The sequence below is a fragment of the Oreochromis aureus genome, linkage group 10 (assembly GCF_013358895.1).
Source record: "Oreochromis aureus strain Israel breed Guangdong linkage group 10, ZZ_aureus, whole genome shotgun sequence".
Lineage (NCBI taxonomy): Eukaryota > Metazoa > Chordata > Actinopteri > Cichliformes > Cichlidae > Oreochromis > Oreochromis aureus.
In genome coordinates, this window is record NC_052951.1 from 32,551,554 (window position 1) to 32,570,894 (window position 19,341).

The 19,341-nt window shown below is 42.0% G+C and overlaps 1 protein-coding gene and 1 long non-coding RNA gene across 2 annotated transcripts in view; one reads left to right on the forward strand and one right to left on the reverse strand.

The window, feature by feature from the left end:
• Nucleotides 1–19,098, forward strand: part of LOC120432697 — a 58,307-nt gene extending 39,209 nt beyond the window's left edge. The window contains exon 7 of the mRNA XM_039618807.1: nt 19,073–19,098. Within this exon, the coding sequence (XP_039474741.1) occupies nt 19,073–19,086 (14 nt within the window). The 3' untranslated portion in view covers nt 19,087–19,098. The remainder of the gene's footprint in view (nt 1–19,072) is intronic.
• LOC120442372 lies at nt 738–3,981 on the reverse strand. The gene is made up of 4 exons (XR_005614688.1): nt 2,276–3,981; nt 1,392–1,440; nt 1,161–1,223; nt 738–770 (listed from the first exon to the last, which is right to left on the reverse strand). It is a non-coding gene; the product is annotated as an uncharacterized LOC120442372 (long non-coding RNA).
• Nucleotides 19,099–19,341: the final 243 nt, after the last annotated feature.

Below are 19,341 nucleotides of genomic sequence, written 5' to 3' on the forward strand. Positions count from 1 at the left end.
CACAGCCGTGTTAGTTCCCACAACTCAAAAAAATTATGGAAACTCGTTGCCTCAAAAAAACTAAGTAAAGCTTACTTAGGATGACTGTTAGGACAACTTATACATTGCAAGTCTGCAGTATTAAGAATAACTTGATATTTCTGACTTTCTGACAATACTAATTGTTTACCTACTGACAAACATTTCAAGTTCAACTAAATGAAAAAACAATTTGTGGTACCATGAATATCATTAAAAATAATTAACAACACTTTTGTAATGATGTTAAAATGAGCACAACTTTTATTTTCAAACACAACAAAGTACAACAGCCAACATACTGGACACTGTTCTGCTGAATAAAAATGATATTGCCATCACTGTTATAATCTTACAACGAAACAAAGTCTTAGATGTAATTATTCTGAAAATAAGTTTAGGCCTACCACAAGTTTGTTTGTACTTACATTACTTATATAATCAACATAAAATATTTATTGTTCTGTCACAAGTGCAGTCTCTAATTTAAACAACACATTCGTTTTTCATTCCAACACAGGAGCTGGAATGTTGTATTATTTTAAGGATGCTTGTTTCCAGTCCAGGCATTACTGCCTGAATGACTGTCATGGATCGAGATGATCCAAATGTAAGTGCAGAAGAAAGTCTTTAACTTCCCTTAAGTACAGTTGCAGTGGATGTGGGTTGGAGATGCAATGAGCTTGAACCTGCAGGTGACCACCTTCACTGACCACACCATCTGTGACGGAGGACTCATCTCTCCTGGTGTCCTGCAAGCAAACAATCATATTTTTTGGAACATGAACTTAATTGCTTTCTTAAAACATTTTTTCTGCATTTGGTATAAAACAGACTCCAATTTAGACAATCTCAGGCTCCCTCCCCGCCGGAGAGGTGACATTCAATGTCCCAATTGTCAGTCTGGATAGCTGTGACCAACACACAATATTGTCATGAAAGAATAACTTTAAAAAGTGCTATGCAAACATGGGCAATAACTTTCGTTCTAATGATGTGCAAAATGATTTGGGCACAAAACAAATTTTGCTGTTAGAAAACTTGCAGACTACACTATATACAGTGTAGACCCTCTAAACTAAGTTTGGGGGATGTGATCTTTCAAGAAATGCAGACCAAACTGTTGTTGTTTGTTTACTTACACAGCATGTCTTGTAGAATTAACTGGAGTCGAAGCAACAGCATCGTGCAGTCACATCTCAAGTCTAATAACAGAAGACAGGAAAAGATCAGTAAAGAAACAACTTCCCCAAACCAAAGCACAAATAAAACAATAAGTAAAACAGGCTGATCTAAAGTATGATTAAAGTTCGGCCTGGTTAATATAAATGTCACTGACAGTTACTAATATATTGGAAAACCAAAACACTTACCACTGAGTTGATGTCTTTCTGTCCAACAACAGGAGTGCTGGTCCCGAGCCTCAAAGACAGTAAGAAGCAAGCAGAGGGAGAAAAACAGAACATTTTTCAGAAACTGATTTGATCCTTAATGGCTGTGCAATCATTGTAACATAGAGTTTGCTTATGTTGTTAAATAAAGGCTAGATTTGACATTAGTAGATGCCACAGATGTTCTAAAGCTGCCACAAAGCATGAAAAAATAGACGCGTCGAAAACGTCGGAACATTTTTGCAAATATGTGATGTCTTGATAAATCGAGCAGATATTTGAACTTTACACAGCTACATTCTCGCCTGAAAATATCTTAAAAGTTTATTTTGTGACCCAGAAAAAGTAATACGTTTTTCAGCGGTGCTCCTCCGCCATTGCCGCGCTTACAAGTACGCACAGGCTCCGACAACCGTGGCCGACAAATGCGATCCTCTTTTTCACCAGACTACCCTTTCTGGGTCACAAAATAACCTTTTAAGATATTTTCAGGCGAGAATGTAGCTGAGTAATGCTCAAATATCTACTTAATTTATCAAAATATCACATATTTGCAAAAGTGCTTTCCACGTTTTGGAGAGCTCCGATATTCACCCCCACACCCACCCCACCCCTAACGGCTGCACCTCCCAAAGAATTTTGTCTGGGCTCTTATCTCACTTATTTATTTCAAACAATCAACAAAAAATTCACCGACATAGTTTTATGTAAGGTTTTTAAGGCTGTGGTGTTAATTTTTAAGTAACATGAGCACAGCGGCAGCAGCAACGCTAGGCTAACACTAACTAGCTAGCAAGATTATAAACCTGGTGCTAAACTAAGAGAAGCCACAAAATCAGTTTGAATACGAGTAAACATTTACTCACCAAGTCAGTAAAGATCCACAGCAATGACAACAATAATATCTCCAGGTTTGCTCAATATATTCCATAACAAATGCTGGCGCCATGAACATGCGGACTGATCCGGGAGGGAGGAGGACGGTAGTCACGTGGCATTTTCAAAACACATCTTTCATCCTTCCGCCCTGAGAAGCAAAACTTCCAGCTTACTTAGTTTTTCTAAGTTAGGACAACTCAAATTAATCGAGTTTATCAGCATTTTTGCATAAAAAGTACTGGTAACTTATTTAAATTGAGTTCTAATAACAAATTGATAAAAATTGAGTTCAGCCTATTTAATATTTTTAATTAAACACAATATTACATTTTACAGTGCATGAGCATTATTTTGAATAATGTCATCTGATTCTGATGGCTCATCATGAGACATTATGGACCTGTCCCTAACTTCATCTGCCCCAGACAGTCTCCAACCTCTCCCAGCAACTGGTGTGAAAAGGTTAAAGGAGCCTTGGCCCCTACCAGTCATGTTACTCACAGGAAATTAACAATAACTACAAAAACAATTGGAAACAGGAAAAATACGAAAGTGCTTATCACCCAGGAAAATACAACACATGTAAATGTAGCCCAGTTAAACCCTAACACATATATCTGGGAGAAATGTCTATTAACAAAACACTGAGGATTTTTTTTAAAAGGATCCACAAGATAATTTGGCTGATATCGCAGGTGTCAGAAGTGTCCAGCTCAACCTCAGCGATCGGCAGCGGCTGATCAGATGGATCCGGGTCACGGCACCACTTTTATGTAGCAGATTTCGAACGGTTGACTGCGTTGTGACGACAGACACAGACTGGCTGGAAACTGGATTTATTTCTAAAACACAAAGTGGAGCAGCAAAATCAGTGTCACACAGCAACAGCACGCCTCTACTCATCCCAGTGTGGAGTCCATGCAGCACTGGCTACAATATATAAAAGAAAATACAATCTATCAAAACAACGGTGTGGTTTTTCTCAACAGCCACATTTAAATCAAACGTTATAGTGGGGTAAAACAGAGACAAAGATGAAGCAAGGTGCAGTCAAAAATAAGCCACTAATAATAACTTATAATATTCAAATTCCCACTAAGATGGATCAAATACACAATACATATTCAAACAACTTTAACTTTTACCAACATGGCTGAAAATGCTATTCAGTGTGCAGCCTCAGATCATGAACTCATTATACACAGAAAACAAAAACTATACATTTACACATACCTAAAACACAAAGTGGAGCAGCAAAATCAGTGTCACACAGCAACAGCACGCCTCTACTCATCCCTGTTTAGCACAAGTAAGGAACACATAAACGGATGGTGTAACAGATAAAAGGCAGTTCCAATTACTATTTTCCTCGTTCAAAGTAATCAAAAACACTTTGGGAGCTTTAAGCCAAAAGAACTAATACTTATTAAAGAAAAATACACCAAATTTAAGCGTATAATTTAATACAGGGAGAGGAGCTACAGAGAGTGTGCCTCACCAGTGTGGAGTCCATGCAGCACTGGCTGGGAACCCCCACACATGCAGCATGTTTACAAGTGGTGTCACACTGATCAATGCCTCACTTCAACAGTGACATGTGGAACCTTAGTTTTACAAAAATTAAATTTACACAATAAAAAAAATAAACTATATACAATACAGTTTTGAGAATGTTCACACTCAGTATATTATATCCCAGCTACAGAAGCTGAAACAGCATCCGACTTCCTCGATCGTTTACGCCCAGTTTTTAGACAACATTCAGGATTAAACTATGAGGAAGGCCCAGACACCCCGTATCAACAACATTTAAAAAATGCATTCCTGAATGGCCTTCTGCCAGCTGTAAAAGCACACGTAGAGAAACATTGGGTAACCATGAACATTGGATTATTGCCTGATGCATTACAATATGCAGAGCACGCTACTCGTGTGTGTTAAAAAAAAAAAAAAGGAACGTTTTTTCTGTGGATCCTGAAACAGGATTCATAGCCTTTGCAGGAGGATATAGAGGCCCAAGACAGGGACAGCAGAGAAACAGAGGAAGGAGAAGAGGAGGTTTTAGAGGTGAAAACAGAGGAGGCGGATATCGAGGAAAGGGAGAGAATGACAGAGAAAGATATGAAAGTGACAGAGAGAGAGATAATACTTGTTGGAACTGTGGTAAAGAAGGACACATTGCAAGGAACTGCAGGAATAGAGGAGAGAAACAACAGGATTGACTAGGAAAGGGACAAGAAGAAGAACAGGCAAAGGATGACATTTTTAATATAGAACAATTAGTTCTAGATTCAGAGCACAAACCTACTATAATTATCTATGTAAATGGTCAGCCTATGACCATGCTATGTGATACTGGTGCATGTAGAACAGTCCTACATGAAAAACCAAAGGGATTGAAATTTTCAGTGGACACTGTAATTGTAAAATCAGCCTCAGGACATACAAATGTACAGCCGCTTACCGTTCCGCTGATACTGGAGGAAAGGAAAAGTGGTAGAAAATGCAAAAATGAGTGCATCTATGACCCATCCTGCCCAGTTAATTTGTTAGGCAGAGATAGTTTAGAAAAACTAAAAATAGGAGTAGTACCTGGTGAGAATGGCATGCACGCAGAGTTAATGCTGTGTGAGGAGGAATCAACAAGCCAATCTCCTTTTTACTGCAAAGGGAATGGTGAGCCCCATTATTACTGGACTTTAGATCTGCCACCATTAGAACCCTTGCAGCGATTAGCAGAAAAATATTTGCCACCAGCCTCTCAACAACTAGCGTGCACAGACTATCATAACACTTTGAGATTTAAACAAAGCCCAAGTCCTGATCCTCCATATGACAAAGAAGTGCACAGACTAGGCCCACAAAGATTAACTTTACAACACCTGTATGTAACTAAAAGCGGCAATGCCGTATGCTCTGTAATACAGAATGATAAAACACAAGAGTTAAACCGAATGGCAAAACCACACGTCTCAGTAGCACGAAACAATGTCACTGATTGGAAACATTTGGGCCATGTACTAACTCAAGTAGAGAGAGATAGATATGAAAAAACTGAGGACACACATGAAGGTTGGTTGCAAGGTCGTAGAACAGGATGTATGAGATACACATTAGGTTGGGTAGTGACAACTAAACCTGCAACACACCTTATTGATTTTGCAGACTCTCATTTATTAAGCTCCAGCATTGAATGATATGCAGTGACAGTGGAGACATACCCTGAGCTGAAACAGCTGCCTGAAACATTATGGTCCACAAGTCAAACAGATGTAGGCCTGATTAAAACAGCAGATCAAGTACAGTGAAAACAACAACCATGTACAGGCCTTTGAAACCTCAGTACCCTCTTACTTCAGAAGCTAAGGAAGGCATCACACCAGTAATAACAGACATGCTAAAAGCAGGGATTTTAATAAAAACAACGAGTTCAACATGCAACACTCCAATATTTCCTGTCAAGAAAGCAAACACAGGGAAGTATAGACTAGTGCATGATCTCAGAGCTATTAATGAGATAACGGAACAGATACCGCCTGTTGTAGCTAATCCCCACACAATTTTGAATCAGATTACTCCCAAAGAACAATGGTTCTCAGTGATAGATCTATCAAATGCATTCTTTTCTGTGCCTCTACACCCAGATTCACAACACTTATTTGGATTTACATTTAATGGACAAAAATACACGTACACACGTCTACCTCAAGGGTTTCAGAACAGCCCCACTTTGTATGCTGAAGCTCTACGAAAATCAATGTCATCATGTAAACTGCCAGCTCCAGGCCAATATTTGTTGTATGTAGACGATATTCTAATCACCGGAGACACAGAACAGAGTTGCAAAACAAATACATTGACAGTATTACATCATTTAGCCGAGCAAGGTCACAAGGTTTCTCAACATAAGCTGCAACTATGGAAAGCAGAAGTAACATACTTAGGGCACACGCTGTTAGGGCAGGGAAAGAAACTACTAGACTCAAGAAAGCTAGCAGTACAAAATGCCCCCAAACCCCAGACAAAACAGCAAATGATGAGTTTTCTAGGACTGTGCAACTTTTGTAGATCATGGATACCTGAGTATGCATTAAAGGTACAGCCTTTACAGAATATTATTTATGGAAAAAATTTAGGGTTAAAAGATAAAGTAACCTGGTCAACAGAAGCATCTACAGCTTTTGAACACTTGAAAACCGTGCTGCAAACTAATATTGTTTTAGCTTTGCCAGATTATGACAAACCTTTCTATCTACATGTAGATGGAGGAGGAGGTTATATGAAAGCAGTTTTAACACAAACATTCGGTGAAAAACAGCGTCCACTAGCATTCTGTTCATTAAAACTGGACTCTGTTGCAGCTGGCCTCCCAACATGTGTACAGGCCTGCGCAGCTGCAGCAGAGGCAGTGCAGAAATCAGCTGACATTGTTTTAGGACACACTCTGATAGTTAAGGTACCACATGCAGTAACCTCAATACTGCTACAAGCAAATCTGTCGTATTTACGCATGCCAGACAACTATCATATGTGGGTATTCTGTTGTCACAATCCCACATAACGATAGAAAAGTCTGGACAGCTGAATCCAAGCACACTTTAGCTACACCAAATGATGGTCAACCGCACTGTTGTATGCAGAAGTTAGATGAGGAAACGAAACCACGAGCTGACATTTATAGCACACCACAGCCTGGCTTCCTTGACATTTTGTAGATGGCTCAGCATCTAAAGATAGTTTTGGTCGGAACTGTGTAGGCTATGCCGTGACAACTAGTGACACCATAATAGAAGCAAAACCATTAACTACCTCACACTCAGCACAAAGTGCAGAACTAACAGCTGTGATAAGAGCATGTGAACTACATAAGGAACAGAATATCAACATTCATACTGATAGCCAATATGTCTACTCTGCTGTACATCATTTTGCCAAGATATGGCAGAATAGAGGTATGGTGACGTCAACAGGACGCCCAGTTCAGCACGGAAGTCTACTTAAAAGACTGCTAGAAGTAATAACCTTACCGAGTAAACTAGCTTTATGCAAATGTGCTGCACATCAGACGGATGTGTCAGACATAACAAAAGGAAACAACTTTGCAGACAAAGCAGCAAAAGCAGCTGCGAACAAAACAGAAAGTGCACTAATAATGGAAACAAACGCACAGATACCAATAGACATACTGAAAAATGAACAAAAAGCAGCTCCATTAAATGAACAAAAGAAATGGTTAAAATGCGGAGCAATTTTACAAGATGACCTAATGATGTGTGACGGAAAACCAATACTACCGAAGTCGTTACATAAAACAGCGGCCCTGGTGACACATGGAGTTACTCATGTGTCAACAGGAGGGATAGTAACTATAGTCACTAAACACTTCTACACTATAAATTTTGAAACTTCAGCAAAAGAATTTGTAAGAACATGCATGACCTGTCAAAGACATAACTCACAAGGGAATTTAAGACCCAGAAGAGGTCATTTCCTACACCACCTCATCCTTTTCATACAATACACATGGATTTCATTGAACTAAATGAATGTCAAGGCTCAAAATACGCATTAGTAATCATAGATGTATTTTCAAAATGGCCTGAAATCTATCCAGTAAAGAAAGCAGATGCCATTTCAGTTGCTAAATGTCTGTGTAATCACTTCATTTCAACCTATGGCATCCCAACTCTGATAAGATCAGACAATGGGACCCATTTTGTAAATGATGTAATTAAAAAAGTCTCAGAAGCACTAGGATTTAATATCAAAAACCACTGTGCCTATCATCCACAAAGTGCAGGATTAGTAGAAAGAACAAATTGCACAATCAAGCAGAGACTTAGGAAGTGTATGGAAGAAACAGGAAGACCGTGGCCTGAATGTGTAGGCCTGGTAAAAATGTGGATGAGATTAACACAAGGATCTCAGAAGCTCACACCGTTTGAGATCATCCATGGTAGACCATTTCCACTACCTATAACGAGTGAACCTTTAACTAAATCTTCTAGAGAAACCACATTAGCAGAATAGATGACTAAACTGCTAGAAAACAAAGAAATCGTTCTGAATAATAAACTGCCAGAGGACTTTCCTCCAGTGTCTTGCAGGTTGAAACCAGGTGATTGGATCCTAATCAAGGTGCTCCAGAGGAAAAATTGGAGTTCACCCGTGTTGGAAGGACCATACCAAGTGCTTCTAACCACTCCCACAGCATGTAAGATCGCGGAGCGACCATCCTGGATACATCAAAGCCACTGTAAGAAAGTGAGTGAGAGCATAGACTAATAGACGGCGATTCCCCTACCTTCTGGTGATCCATAAAGTGGAGAAAGGGCCGATTGGGTATACCCCGCCCTTTACTTCTTGCTTGTGGTCTACTCACCAGAGGAGCTAGGTGTATCAGGTCATCATGAAGCTGCTTTTGATCTCATTGACATTGGCAGCCCTGGTCGCAGGATGTCTAATACTGCTCAAGAAGAACGATGGACCTCGCAAGAAAAGAGCCTGGACACATGATAATTCACATCATTATGCTATGACACAGGATAACATCCACCCTGGATGAACAACGCATGGTATCGATATATACATGACAGCACACCCAGGAAAGATTGCTATGTTTGCTCCCATATGCCCCAACGACACAATATGCCACCTGTATGCTGAAGGCAATGAACATAACTCAGGCAAAGTGTGCGCAAGTTATGCCAGCCTTGGGTATCAATACCAGGGAATTGTGATCAACAATGGTGAACCTTTCCAGATAGGATTACGAAATGGCACATGTGACGAATGGTTCTGGGTTGACTTGAAAGTGAAGCACAGGAGTAAGGCTGGATCATTCCCAGTCTTTCTCGAAAACAATGGGAATTTGAACCACACCCTATGCTACCACCAAGAGAACGGATCCACGCCAATGGAAACACCACCAACTGCAAAGCAGTACAGACACACGCCCTGGAGGACCAGTGAAGAGCAGCAACATCTCGAATGGCACCTATTGGGTGCAAGGAATGGCCTGGCTCTGTGGCCAACGAGCCTATTTCATTCTTCCTAAGAATTGGACAGGTCAGTGCGCTCCCATTTTCATATCTGACCACACTTTTAAAATAACCGTAGACACCACGTCGATAACAAGGAAAAGACGAAGCACCTCAGACCCCAAGCTGCATGATTCCATATGGGGTTCCGATGTCCCAGAGGAATTTAAACTTTGGACTGAAAGACAAAAGGTTGCTCACGCACTTTTCCCATGGGTGGGAGTAGGAAAACACGCTTTAAGAATAGAGACTCTAAATTACCGTTTCGGACTGTTTCTGAATGCTTCCTGCAAAGTCAACAGCGAACAGAACGAAGAAATAGACGCTCTCAGGATAATGGTTATGCAACATCAGGTGGCGCTTGATATTGTGTTAGCAGAAAAGGGAGGTTTATGTGTACTTTTAATACTACTTGTTGTACGTACATACCTGATAACATACATTCTAGTAACATGACAGATGCTTTAAAAATTTTAAAACAGCTCCAGAACGTGCAGTCAAAGGAATATGTAGATGGAGGCACTGACTGGCTGAGATGGTTATTAAGTGGCTCATGGACTGTTTTGTTATACAAGGGTCTAATAGTCGTAGGAATTTTACTCCTGTTATTTTGTGTATTTTCAACATGCATTCTTCCATGTTTAAGGAAAATGATTACTAAGATGATTTTTACATCATTAACGGCTTACGTTTCAGTATCAATGAATGAACACAATGATGAGGATGATCCCGATGGAGATGATGATTTTGTGTAAAGTGTTGTAATTATTCATAAACTATGGTTCTAATGACGAAGTGATCGAAAATGTGAAAACAAGAGGTCATATTCTGATATGTGTAAAACCATGATTATGTACACTGCTAAATTCGTAAAAACAGGAGGGAATATGTTAAGAGATTTTACTGTTTTATTATACCTTTGTATAAAGTCTATGTTTTACGTCTTTAGCATACATACTGCTGCAGTGGAAAATAACCACTTTTGTGTAACCGCTTGTGAAACCTGTTTCAACTACTTTTAGAGAAAAACAGGAAACGCCTAAGGAACTTGAAACGAGAAGATTATGCCATATGCATGAGGGCGAAGACGTGCAGTAGAGTTGTCGAAAGGGGAAGCACGCCTTTACCCTTAACAGAGTTATGAAACTATACATTGTGTAAACTATACATTGAGTGTATAAATAAAGAAGGCGGACTACAGTTGTGTGTGAGTCTCACTCAGAGCTCTCACCCATGTACATGCCTTAAACAAGCTTGTTGTCTCTTTCCTTACTTACTGAAACAAAATGCTCCTGACACACTGACAGTCTGGATGGTCTTTTTGATCGACATCATCCAAATCGGATCATGCAGAGACCAGGAAACATCACAGAACAAAAACATTATAAAGTGAAGCATTTAAAGCTGAATGATTTGAAACAGGAAGCTCAAGATACTCATTTGTACAAGAAGTACCTCTGCAAAGACGACATCCCTCCGTACCCCGGACTACTGGAGAAGTTTCACTTGAGTTTCACGTGTCTCGGCTGAAACACGACACATACAAATTAGAAGAGATCAAGAATGACGGAGGCTTCAAGGATCCGAACAGCAGCTCAAAGGATCCAGACAGACTGTCCCTGGTGTGGTGGAGTCTGGCTGTGGCACCAGAGGAGATCCAGTCAGCTGAGAGGAGGCTCCTGGAGGAGGCCTTCCCAAACCGGACCGAGGAGCAGGCCCGGAGGCAGCAGGGCTTCCTGTGGAAGTTCGCCTCGTCTCCAGCCTTCAGTGAGAAGTCCAGGTATGGATCGTACCGCTTCACCTTCACAGTGCAGGAGGTGCAGGAGGTGCTGGAGGCCTACAGCGAGCAGGTACTGATTCCTTCAATGTAAATTAACACTTACAGAAGAGTTCAATAAAGTTTCAACTTTTTAAACTTGATTTTGTCAGTAGTTTGTCAGCTCCACCTCAGTGGAACATTTTGTGTATTATGTGTTTGATTGAGACACTAAACAACCAGAAAATCACATAAAAAACTGCAGAAAATGATTTAAATGAAATCATCATTTAAAACTGCATTTTGTATTTACTTGTTATAGGAGCCATATAGAGTGTGGTGATAAGGTAGTGTGTGTATGGTGTTGCATGTCTATTCCTGGGATTGTGGTTGGCACTCCTGTCATGTGTCAGCTGTTTAATGAATGAGTAGGAAATATATTCAGTTGTTTTCATGGAGGATGGGTGAATAGGGAGAGTGTATTTGTGCAGTAAATGCTCAAGAAAATGTTTGGAAACTGGATCTTTTGCTGGTTTGTTTTAGAGTGAGTCACCAAAGAGGCACTCATACTTCAACCTCGAAATGGCTTAATTGGTGTCACTCAAGCCTTTTGGGTTGTCTTTGTCTGATGATCTAAGGAACATGGAAAGAAAAGTGAATGGACTCCACTGAGTTTCTTGAAGACGTTTCACGCTCAGACAAAAACTGGTTCATTCCAAGGACAAAACTCCCACACACAAACTCAACAATGTAGTGTATGCTGTACATTGCGGCGAGCAATGCTCAGACTTCTAGTTTTTTGAGATCCTTCCCAGATGCTTCAACACCCACTCAGGTCTTGGGTCCTTTGTTCCCAGTAAGTCACATGATAGGGTGTGACAAGGTCTCACAATGGGTTCACCTGAAACCCTGGCTGATTGTGGCCTACACCCGTTTTCACACCTTGACTCGTGTGATTAGGCAGAGGATCAATAGGGGGTCCATGACCCTCTTAGGGACACTCCCACTAGGCCATAAATCCTGGGACTCTCCGTCATTCGCTCATAGAACTGAAAAAGCTTCTCGGATGAAAGGTAAACTTAAAGAAGATGCTTTTCTTTCCAAGCTCCTTAGACTACCATGACCCGGATGACTGAGAACCTACAAAGACCAATTTGACTGATGATCCAAAACATTTAAGTGTGACAAATAAATATGCGAAAGAACGGAGAAAAGCACAATTTGTTCCTCTTTCAGTTTTGCTCCGGCACCCCGCCCATCATGCGTGTTCTCAGGACTTCCCTGTACAGACAGGAAGTGATGTATGCTGTGCTGGTTCACAGCTCAGCCAATGACGAGCTCTTCTCTGAGTATCCCATCCTGTCCAACGCTCCAAACACCGTCTATGCTTATAGGGACGGATGCTTCATCTGGAACCCCGAAGCCATGTGTGAGAAACACTGGTAAAAACAGATGTTACCACACACACACACGCACGCACGCACGCACGCACGCACGCACGCACGCACGCACGCACACACACACACACCATTCTATTTAAAAACCAATAAAATCTGAAAATCTTCTCAGACTCTTTCATAATCAGCTGATTTTCTTTATATGTACTGAAGTCCGGCAACATTTGATGTATGTTTCCTGATCTTATGACACTTTTTAAAAATACTAAAGTTAAACTTTGAGGATTCTGAGAGCGTCTGCTGGGAGCTCAGACTTGATTGGTGTGTATGTGGAATGACCCTAATGACCCCACCACATGACCTTTAACACTGTGAGCTCATTCAGACGCTGCTTCCTCTCAGGTATGAGCTGATCCAAAGACGTGAAGAGAACCTGATGGATGCCGAGGAGGTCGCTGGGAACGTTCAGTTTTATGTTTGGGACCACGACACCATCGCCCTGCATGTGGAGGGCGGACAGGTATCTTCAGTGCTCGTCCTCCTCACTCCTCACACGCCTGAGGATTTCCACATCAGGGATATTTTGTGTGTTTAATCATCTTAAAGCTGGAAGAAGCTTTTCTCTCCACTGGAGGAGAATTTTTCTCTTTCTGAGTTTCGCAGGCGACAAATTAATAATTGAAACTCAGATTCTTGTCTTTGCATGTTTATGCCAGTGTTAGGGTGTGTTTGGAGGTGTGATTACTGTCATGAGTGGTGCGAGGATGGACCCAAAAGCCGACACAAGACCCAAAATACACTGAGTTATTGTTTGGCAGGAAACAACGTCACACAGGGAGAGTCACACGGGGCAGGGCCTTCTAAAATGGAGGACAGCAGAGTTAGCTATGGAGCGGAAACTGAGGTGGGGAGTCTGTAATATGATAGGAAAGTTTATCTTGGTTCATGAACGTGAGCAGCAACAGAGGGGAGGAAGGGCTCCGTGGGAGTCGGAGAGTTGCGGGCCTCCAGAGGTGAGGTGATTGATGGTGGAGAACTGGAGGGCAGGCAGGTGAGTTCCATTTCTTTCTAGCTAATTATCTAAAAAATTCTAGAGTCATTGTAAAACAGCTAACTGATCATCTGCAGAGGAACGGCTTACTTGAAAAGCTTTAGGTTTCAAAGCTCATCACAGAAACAGCTTTAGTGAAGGTTACAAATGATACAAATGACAAAATATCCCACGTGTGGTGCTACAAGGGGATTGGAAAAAAAAATTCTTATGGCGTCAGACAGTGGACTCATCTCATGTGCAGTGGGTTGTATCATGTCTATCTAATAGACTCCAATTTGTTCATGTAAATGGAGAGTCCTCTTCACACACTAAGATTAATTATGGAGTTCCACAGGGTTCAGTGGTAGGACCAGTTCTATTTACATTATACAGGGAGTGCAGAATTATTAGGCAAATGAGTATTTTGTCCACATCATCCTCTTCATGCATGTTGTCTTACTCCAAGCTGTATAGGCTCGAAAGCCTACTACCAATTAAGCATATTAGGTGATGTGCATCTCTGTAATGAGAAGGGGTGTGGTCTAATGACATCAACACCCTATATCAGGTGTGCATAATTATTAGGCAACTTCCTTTCCTTTGGCAAAATGGGTCAAAAGAAGGACTTGACAGGCTCAGAAAAGTCAAAAATAGTGAGCTATCTTGCAGAGGGATGCAGCAGTCTTAAAATTGCAAAGCTTCTGAAGCGTGATCATCGAACAATCAAGCGTTTCATTCAAAATAGTCAACAGGGTCGCAAGAAGCGTGTGGAAAAACCAAGGCGCAAAATAACTGCCCATGAACTGGGAAAAGTCAAGCGTGCAGCTTCCAAGATGCCACTTGCCACCAGTTTGGCCATATTTCAGAGCTGCAACATCACTGGAGTGCCCAAAAGCACAAGGTGTGCAATACTCAGAGACATGGCCAAGGTAAGAAAGGCTGAAAGACGACCACCACTGAACAAGACACACAAGCTGAAACGTCAAGACTGGGCCAAGAAATATCTCAAGACTGATTTTTCTAAGGTTTTATGGACTGATGAAATGAGAGTGAGTCTTGATGGGCCAGATGGATGGGCCCGTGGCTGGACTGGTAAAGGGCAGAGAGCTCCAGTCCGACTCAGACGCCAGCAAGGTGGAGGTGGAGTACTGGTTTGGGCTGGTATCATCAAAGATGAGCTTGTGGGGCCTTTTTGGGTTTAGGATGGAGTCAAGCTCAACTCCCAGTCCTACTGCCAGTTTCTGGAAGACACCTTCTTCAAGCAGTGGTACAGGAAGAAGTCTGCATCCTTCAAGAAAAACAGGATTTTCATGCAGGACAATGCTCCATCACACGCGTCCAAGTACTCCACAGCGTGGCTGGCAAGAAAGGGTATAAAAGAAGAAAAACTAATGACATGGCCTCCTTGTTCACCTGATCTGAACCCCATTGAGAACCTGTGGTCCATCATCAAATGTGAGATTTACAAGGAGGGAAAACAGTACACCTCTCTGAACAGTGTCTGGGAGGCTGTGGTTGCTGCTGCACGCAATGTTGATGGTGAACAGATCAAAACACTGACAGAATCCATGGATGGCAGACTTTTGAGTGTCCTTGCAAAGAAAGGTGGCTATATTGGTGGCTGATTTGTTTTTGTTTTGTTTTTGAATGTCAGAAATGTACATTTGTGAATGTGGAGATGTTATATTGGTTTCACTGGTAAAAATAAATAATTGAAATGGGTATATATTTGTTTTTTGTTAAGTTGCCTAATAATTATGCACAGTAATAGTCACCTGCACACACAGATATCCCCCTAAAATAGCTAAAACTAAAAACTACTTCCAAAAACATTCAGCTTTGATATTAATGAGTTTTTTGGGTTCATTGAGAACATGGTTGTTGTTCAATAATAAAATTATTCCTCAAAAATACAACTTGCCTAATAATTCTGCACTCCCTATACATGCTTCCCTTAGGCAGTATCATCAGAAGACATAGTATGCATTTTCACTGCTATGCAGATGACACCCAACTTTATCTATCCATGAAGCCAGATAACATACACCAATTAGTTAAACTGTAGGAATGTCTCTTTTTTTTTTGCACCTGTCCCATTTAGTTCTTTAGGAATCAGAATTGTTGTCTGAAGGCCAAAAAAGATGCCCAACAGATTTACTTTACCAAGTGGATCATCATGGCCTTGCCATATTGGTCTATTTGATTGACATTTATTATTATTATGTACTTATTTTATTTTATTTTAATTTTCAGTTGTTACACATGGGACAGACATGACTGGGGGATAGAAAAGGGAGAAAGAAAGAGAGGGAGGGAAAGAAAAACAGGGGGGAAGAGGGACAGTGAGAAAAAGCACTTAAAAAATCACCTGGATCACCTGTTGAGAGAAGAAAAAACAGAAGAGAAAACAAGCAAAAAAGAAAGCAACATAATAAACACAACACCATCGCAATAATCTAGCTAACAGTAAATAACAGTAGATACTAAATATTGAATGTTATTGTGCGTGATTACACCTGTGTTTACACCTATATACGTGAACACATTTGTATTCAAAAAGTTTCTCCATGTAACGATCTGCTAGAGGGTGTGGGGAGCCATAGCCCCGTCCCCCAGGGCATGAACCAGGCATTGAGGAGATCCAGGCCCAGACATACAGAGTTCCCCAGAGTGCGAGAGCCCAAGAAGTTCAATCGGAGGGGCAACCGTGCCACCCTCCTGGGAGGAGCTGAGGAGAGCCCTAGATGAGGGGTCATCCAGCAGCCACGGAGAAGAGGCCAGAGGGGGCTGCAGCGACGTCCCCGCAGGCTCTGCCGTCAGCCAGCTGTGCCAGAGTGGAACAAGCCCCAGGCCCAGAGGCCCAAGGGCCCCCCCAGGCCCCGCCAAGCAGCCAAAGGGAGTGAGCCGGTACATACCTGAGAGCCCAGCCCTGGACACCAAGAACCACCAACGCACCGACACCTGAGGGCATCATCCACCGATAGGGAGGGTTGTGGGGGGAGATAGGCCTCCACACCTTGGAGGGCCTGAGATATTCCTAGAGGGGTGGCGTCTAAGACCCGACCTGACTTATAGACACACACGTAAAGGCGCACACAGTGACAAACGTGCATTCCCACCCTCATGCACACATATACAAATAATCAGTACTCACCCAACGTGGAGACAGACATAAATAGACACTGTACACCCAATCATATTCCCCAAACATACTCTATACCCCAGGTTCAGGCATCATCACCGCATCACCACACCTAGACCCAGGAGATGCAACCCTTTTCTCTGGGGTGGAGACAAGCATACCGCTGAGGATGGGGAGTGAAGGAACAGAGGGGCTACTTGCCCCTTACTGGGGCCAGCTCCCCCGCTGACCCCAGTAAGCAGGCACCCCCGTTCTCTGGAATCCACCAACGTCAGGGGTCCCAGGCCCATGTAGACTGGGGCCCACGGCAGCGGCACCGCCCAGTCCCACAGCAGAGAAAACTGCTCCCACTTCATCATCCATTCATCCCCCAGACTACACAAGACAATACACACCCAGCCTGAGTTCATTCTCCACCACTCCTATATCTCTCCCACCACCTGCAGACTGAACTCCTGGAGAGCAGAGAACTTCTGCGAGGATGTAACAACCTCTCCACCAGTTGAAGAGCCCTCCAGTTAGGCTGATGCACCAGAGGCTCCCGACAGGAATGCTCTGACTCCAACTGGTCTGTATCCTGGGAATACTGGCGGGAAAGAGCATCAGGTTTTGGATTCCTGGACCTGGAGCGATAAGAGATAATGAAACGGAACAGACCAAAAAACAGAGACCAGCGGGCTTAGTCAGTGTTCAGTCTCTTAGCTGAATGGAGATAAACCAGATTCTTGGGGTCCATCCAGATGATGGATGGCTGCTCAAGCCAGTGACTCCACTGTTAGTAGTTCTGCGTAACTGATGGTAGACGTTTGCAGAGCCCGGGACGCGTTGTAGCTATTTCTGTGAATCTGTGATGGGCCATTCAGTGACCGCACACACCTTAGTGGGATCGATCTTCACCTGTCCTCCAGACAAAACAAAACCAAGAATAGAGACTGTAGCAGTATGAAAGTCACACTTCTCCGCCTTCACATTGAGACAATTCTCCAGGAGTCATTTAAAAACACTACAGACGTGGACCTGATGCCCTACCTGGGTCTTAGAGAAGACCAAAATATTGTCAAGACTGACAAAAATGAATACATGCATAAATTCTCTAAGCACATCATTAACTAGGGCCTGGAAGACAGCTGGAGTGTTGGTGAGGCTGAAAGGTAAAATTAAATACTCAAAGTGTCCGAGCAGGGTGTTAAAAGCTGTCTTTCATTTGTCACCCTCCCCGATGCAAATGAGGTGGTAAGCATTTCAAAGCTCCACCTTAGTAAGCTGGCTCCATGAAGTGATTTGAAGACAGAGTTAATCAAAGGCAGTGATTTCATTTAATCCATGATACTCTATACAGGCCCTCAGTGTCTCTATTCTGCCCCTCTGTTGTTGCTTTATTGGGTTTGTTTGGCTGGCGCATTTCTCAGTTTTCCCACCAGTGGGCAGTATTACCCCTTGAGTTTTGTGGCTTCTTCTTTAGTTATTTTGTGTGCACTTCACTGCCCCCCTTTGGTGATGTGTTATAAGCAGCAGGAGAAGTTCACGCAGGCAGTGTGAGAAAATGCCTGGAGCAGAAAACAAGCTGCACAACTTTAAGCCCAGTTTACATCGCTGGGGAGTTTGTTGAACCATAATCGGTAAGTAAGCAATGTGTAGCTTTATTTTCTATAAGATTTGTTACTTTCATGTTACTTAAGAGGTTATTTGAACGTATAAGGAAAGATGTTTATGGTGAATGTAAAGCATAAGAAAAGCTATGTTGCTAACTTCTGTTTTTGGTTGCAAAATATGTCGATACTGATGCTTACATATTATTTTACTGTATGTTCACAGTCTTACAAATTAAAAGAGGAAAAAACGGTCTTCAGTTAAAGACACAAAGACAAAGCGATGTGTCCTGTTGTTCCTGGAACCATCTCCTTTTATGTTAAGCTCGCTGCATAGGGTGAATAGCCATACATTCACCGGAGGGCAGCAGAGTCTCTCTTTGCAACAACACCTCACCTACGGGCATGACAGGGACATTAGTGAATATGAATAAATGAACATGTTTTCCGTAAATAAAATAAATGTTTCAGTTGTGTTTGTACTGATAGTTTCATATTGTAGGTTTCATGTGTAAAACTGTTGCTCATCTTCTTTCTCTTTGTTCATATTTTTTTCAGGTACTGAAATTTGATTCTGATGATCTGAGGAAGAACCTCACGTTCTGTGAGCCTGACGCTGTGACAGTCCCTAAATCTGACTTTTATAATTACAAGGATGCTCAAAACCTGGTCGCTCGTTTGTGGCCACTGAAGAAGGAGGTTTCACTCCAGCAGAGAATCAGAGGTAATAAATCAATAATCAATAACAGAGTTCCTGCTTCACCTCCTGACACAGCCGATGAGCTGTGAGCTGTAAACGTCTCCTGATTAACCTTCTTCATCAACAGGCTCTACAGAGTGAGGCTGTCTGTGGGGTTTTTCCACCTTTATTCTCCTTTTCCTGAGCGACTGCAGCATCACTGGCTGCACAGTGAACCATGGTGGAGGTTACACAGAAGGAAGCAGCCGAGAGGAACGAACACAGAAAAACTGTTTCATGTGACTTTTTTATTCGATTAGTTTATTAAAGGTTTATTACATGAATTTCCAAAGTGCGCAGCAAAAGACTAAAGACAGATAAAACACACGTGATGAGTATAAACATGTGATTGTGTGT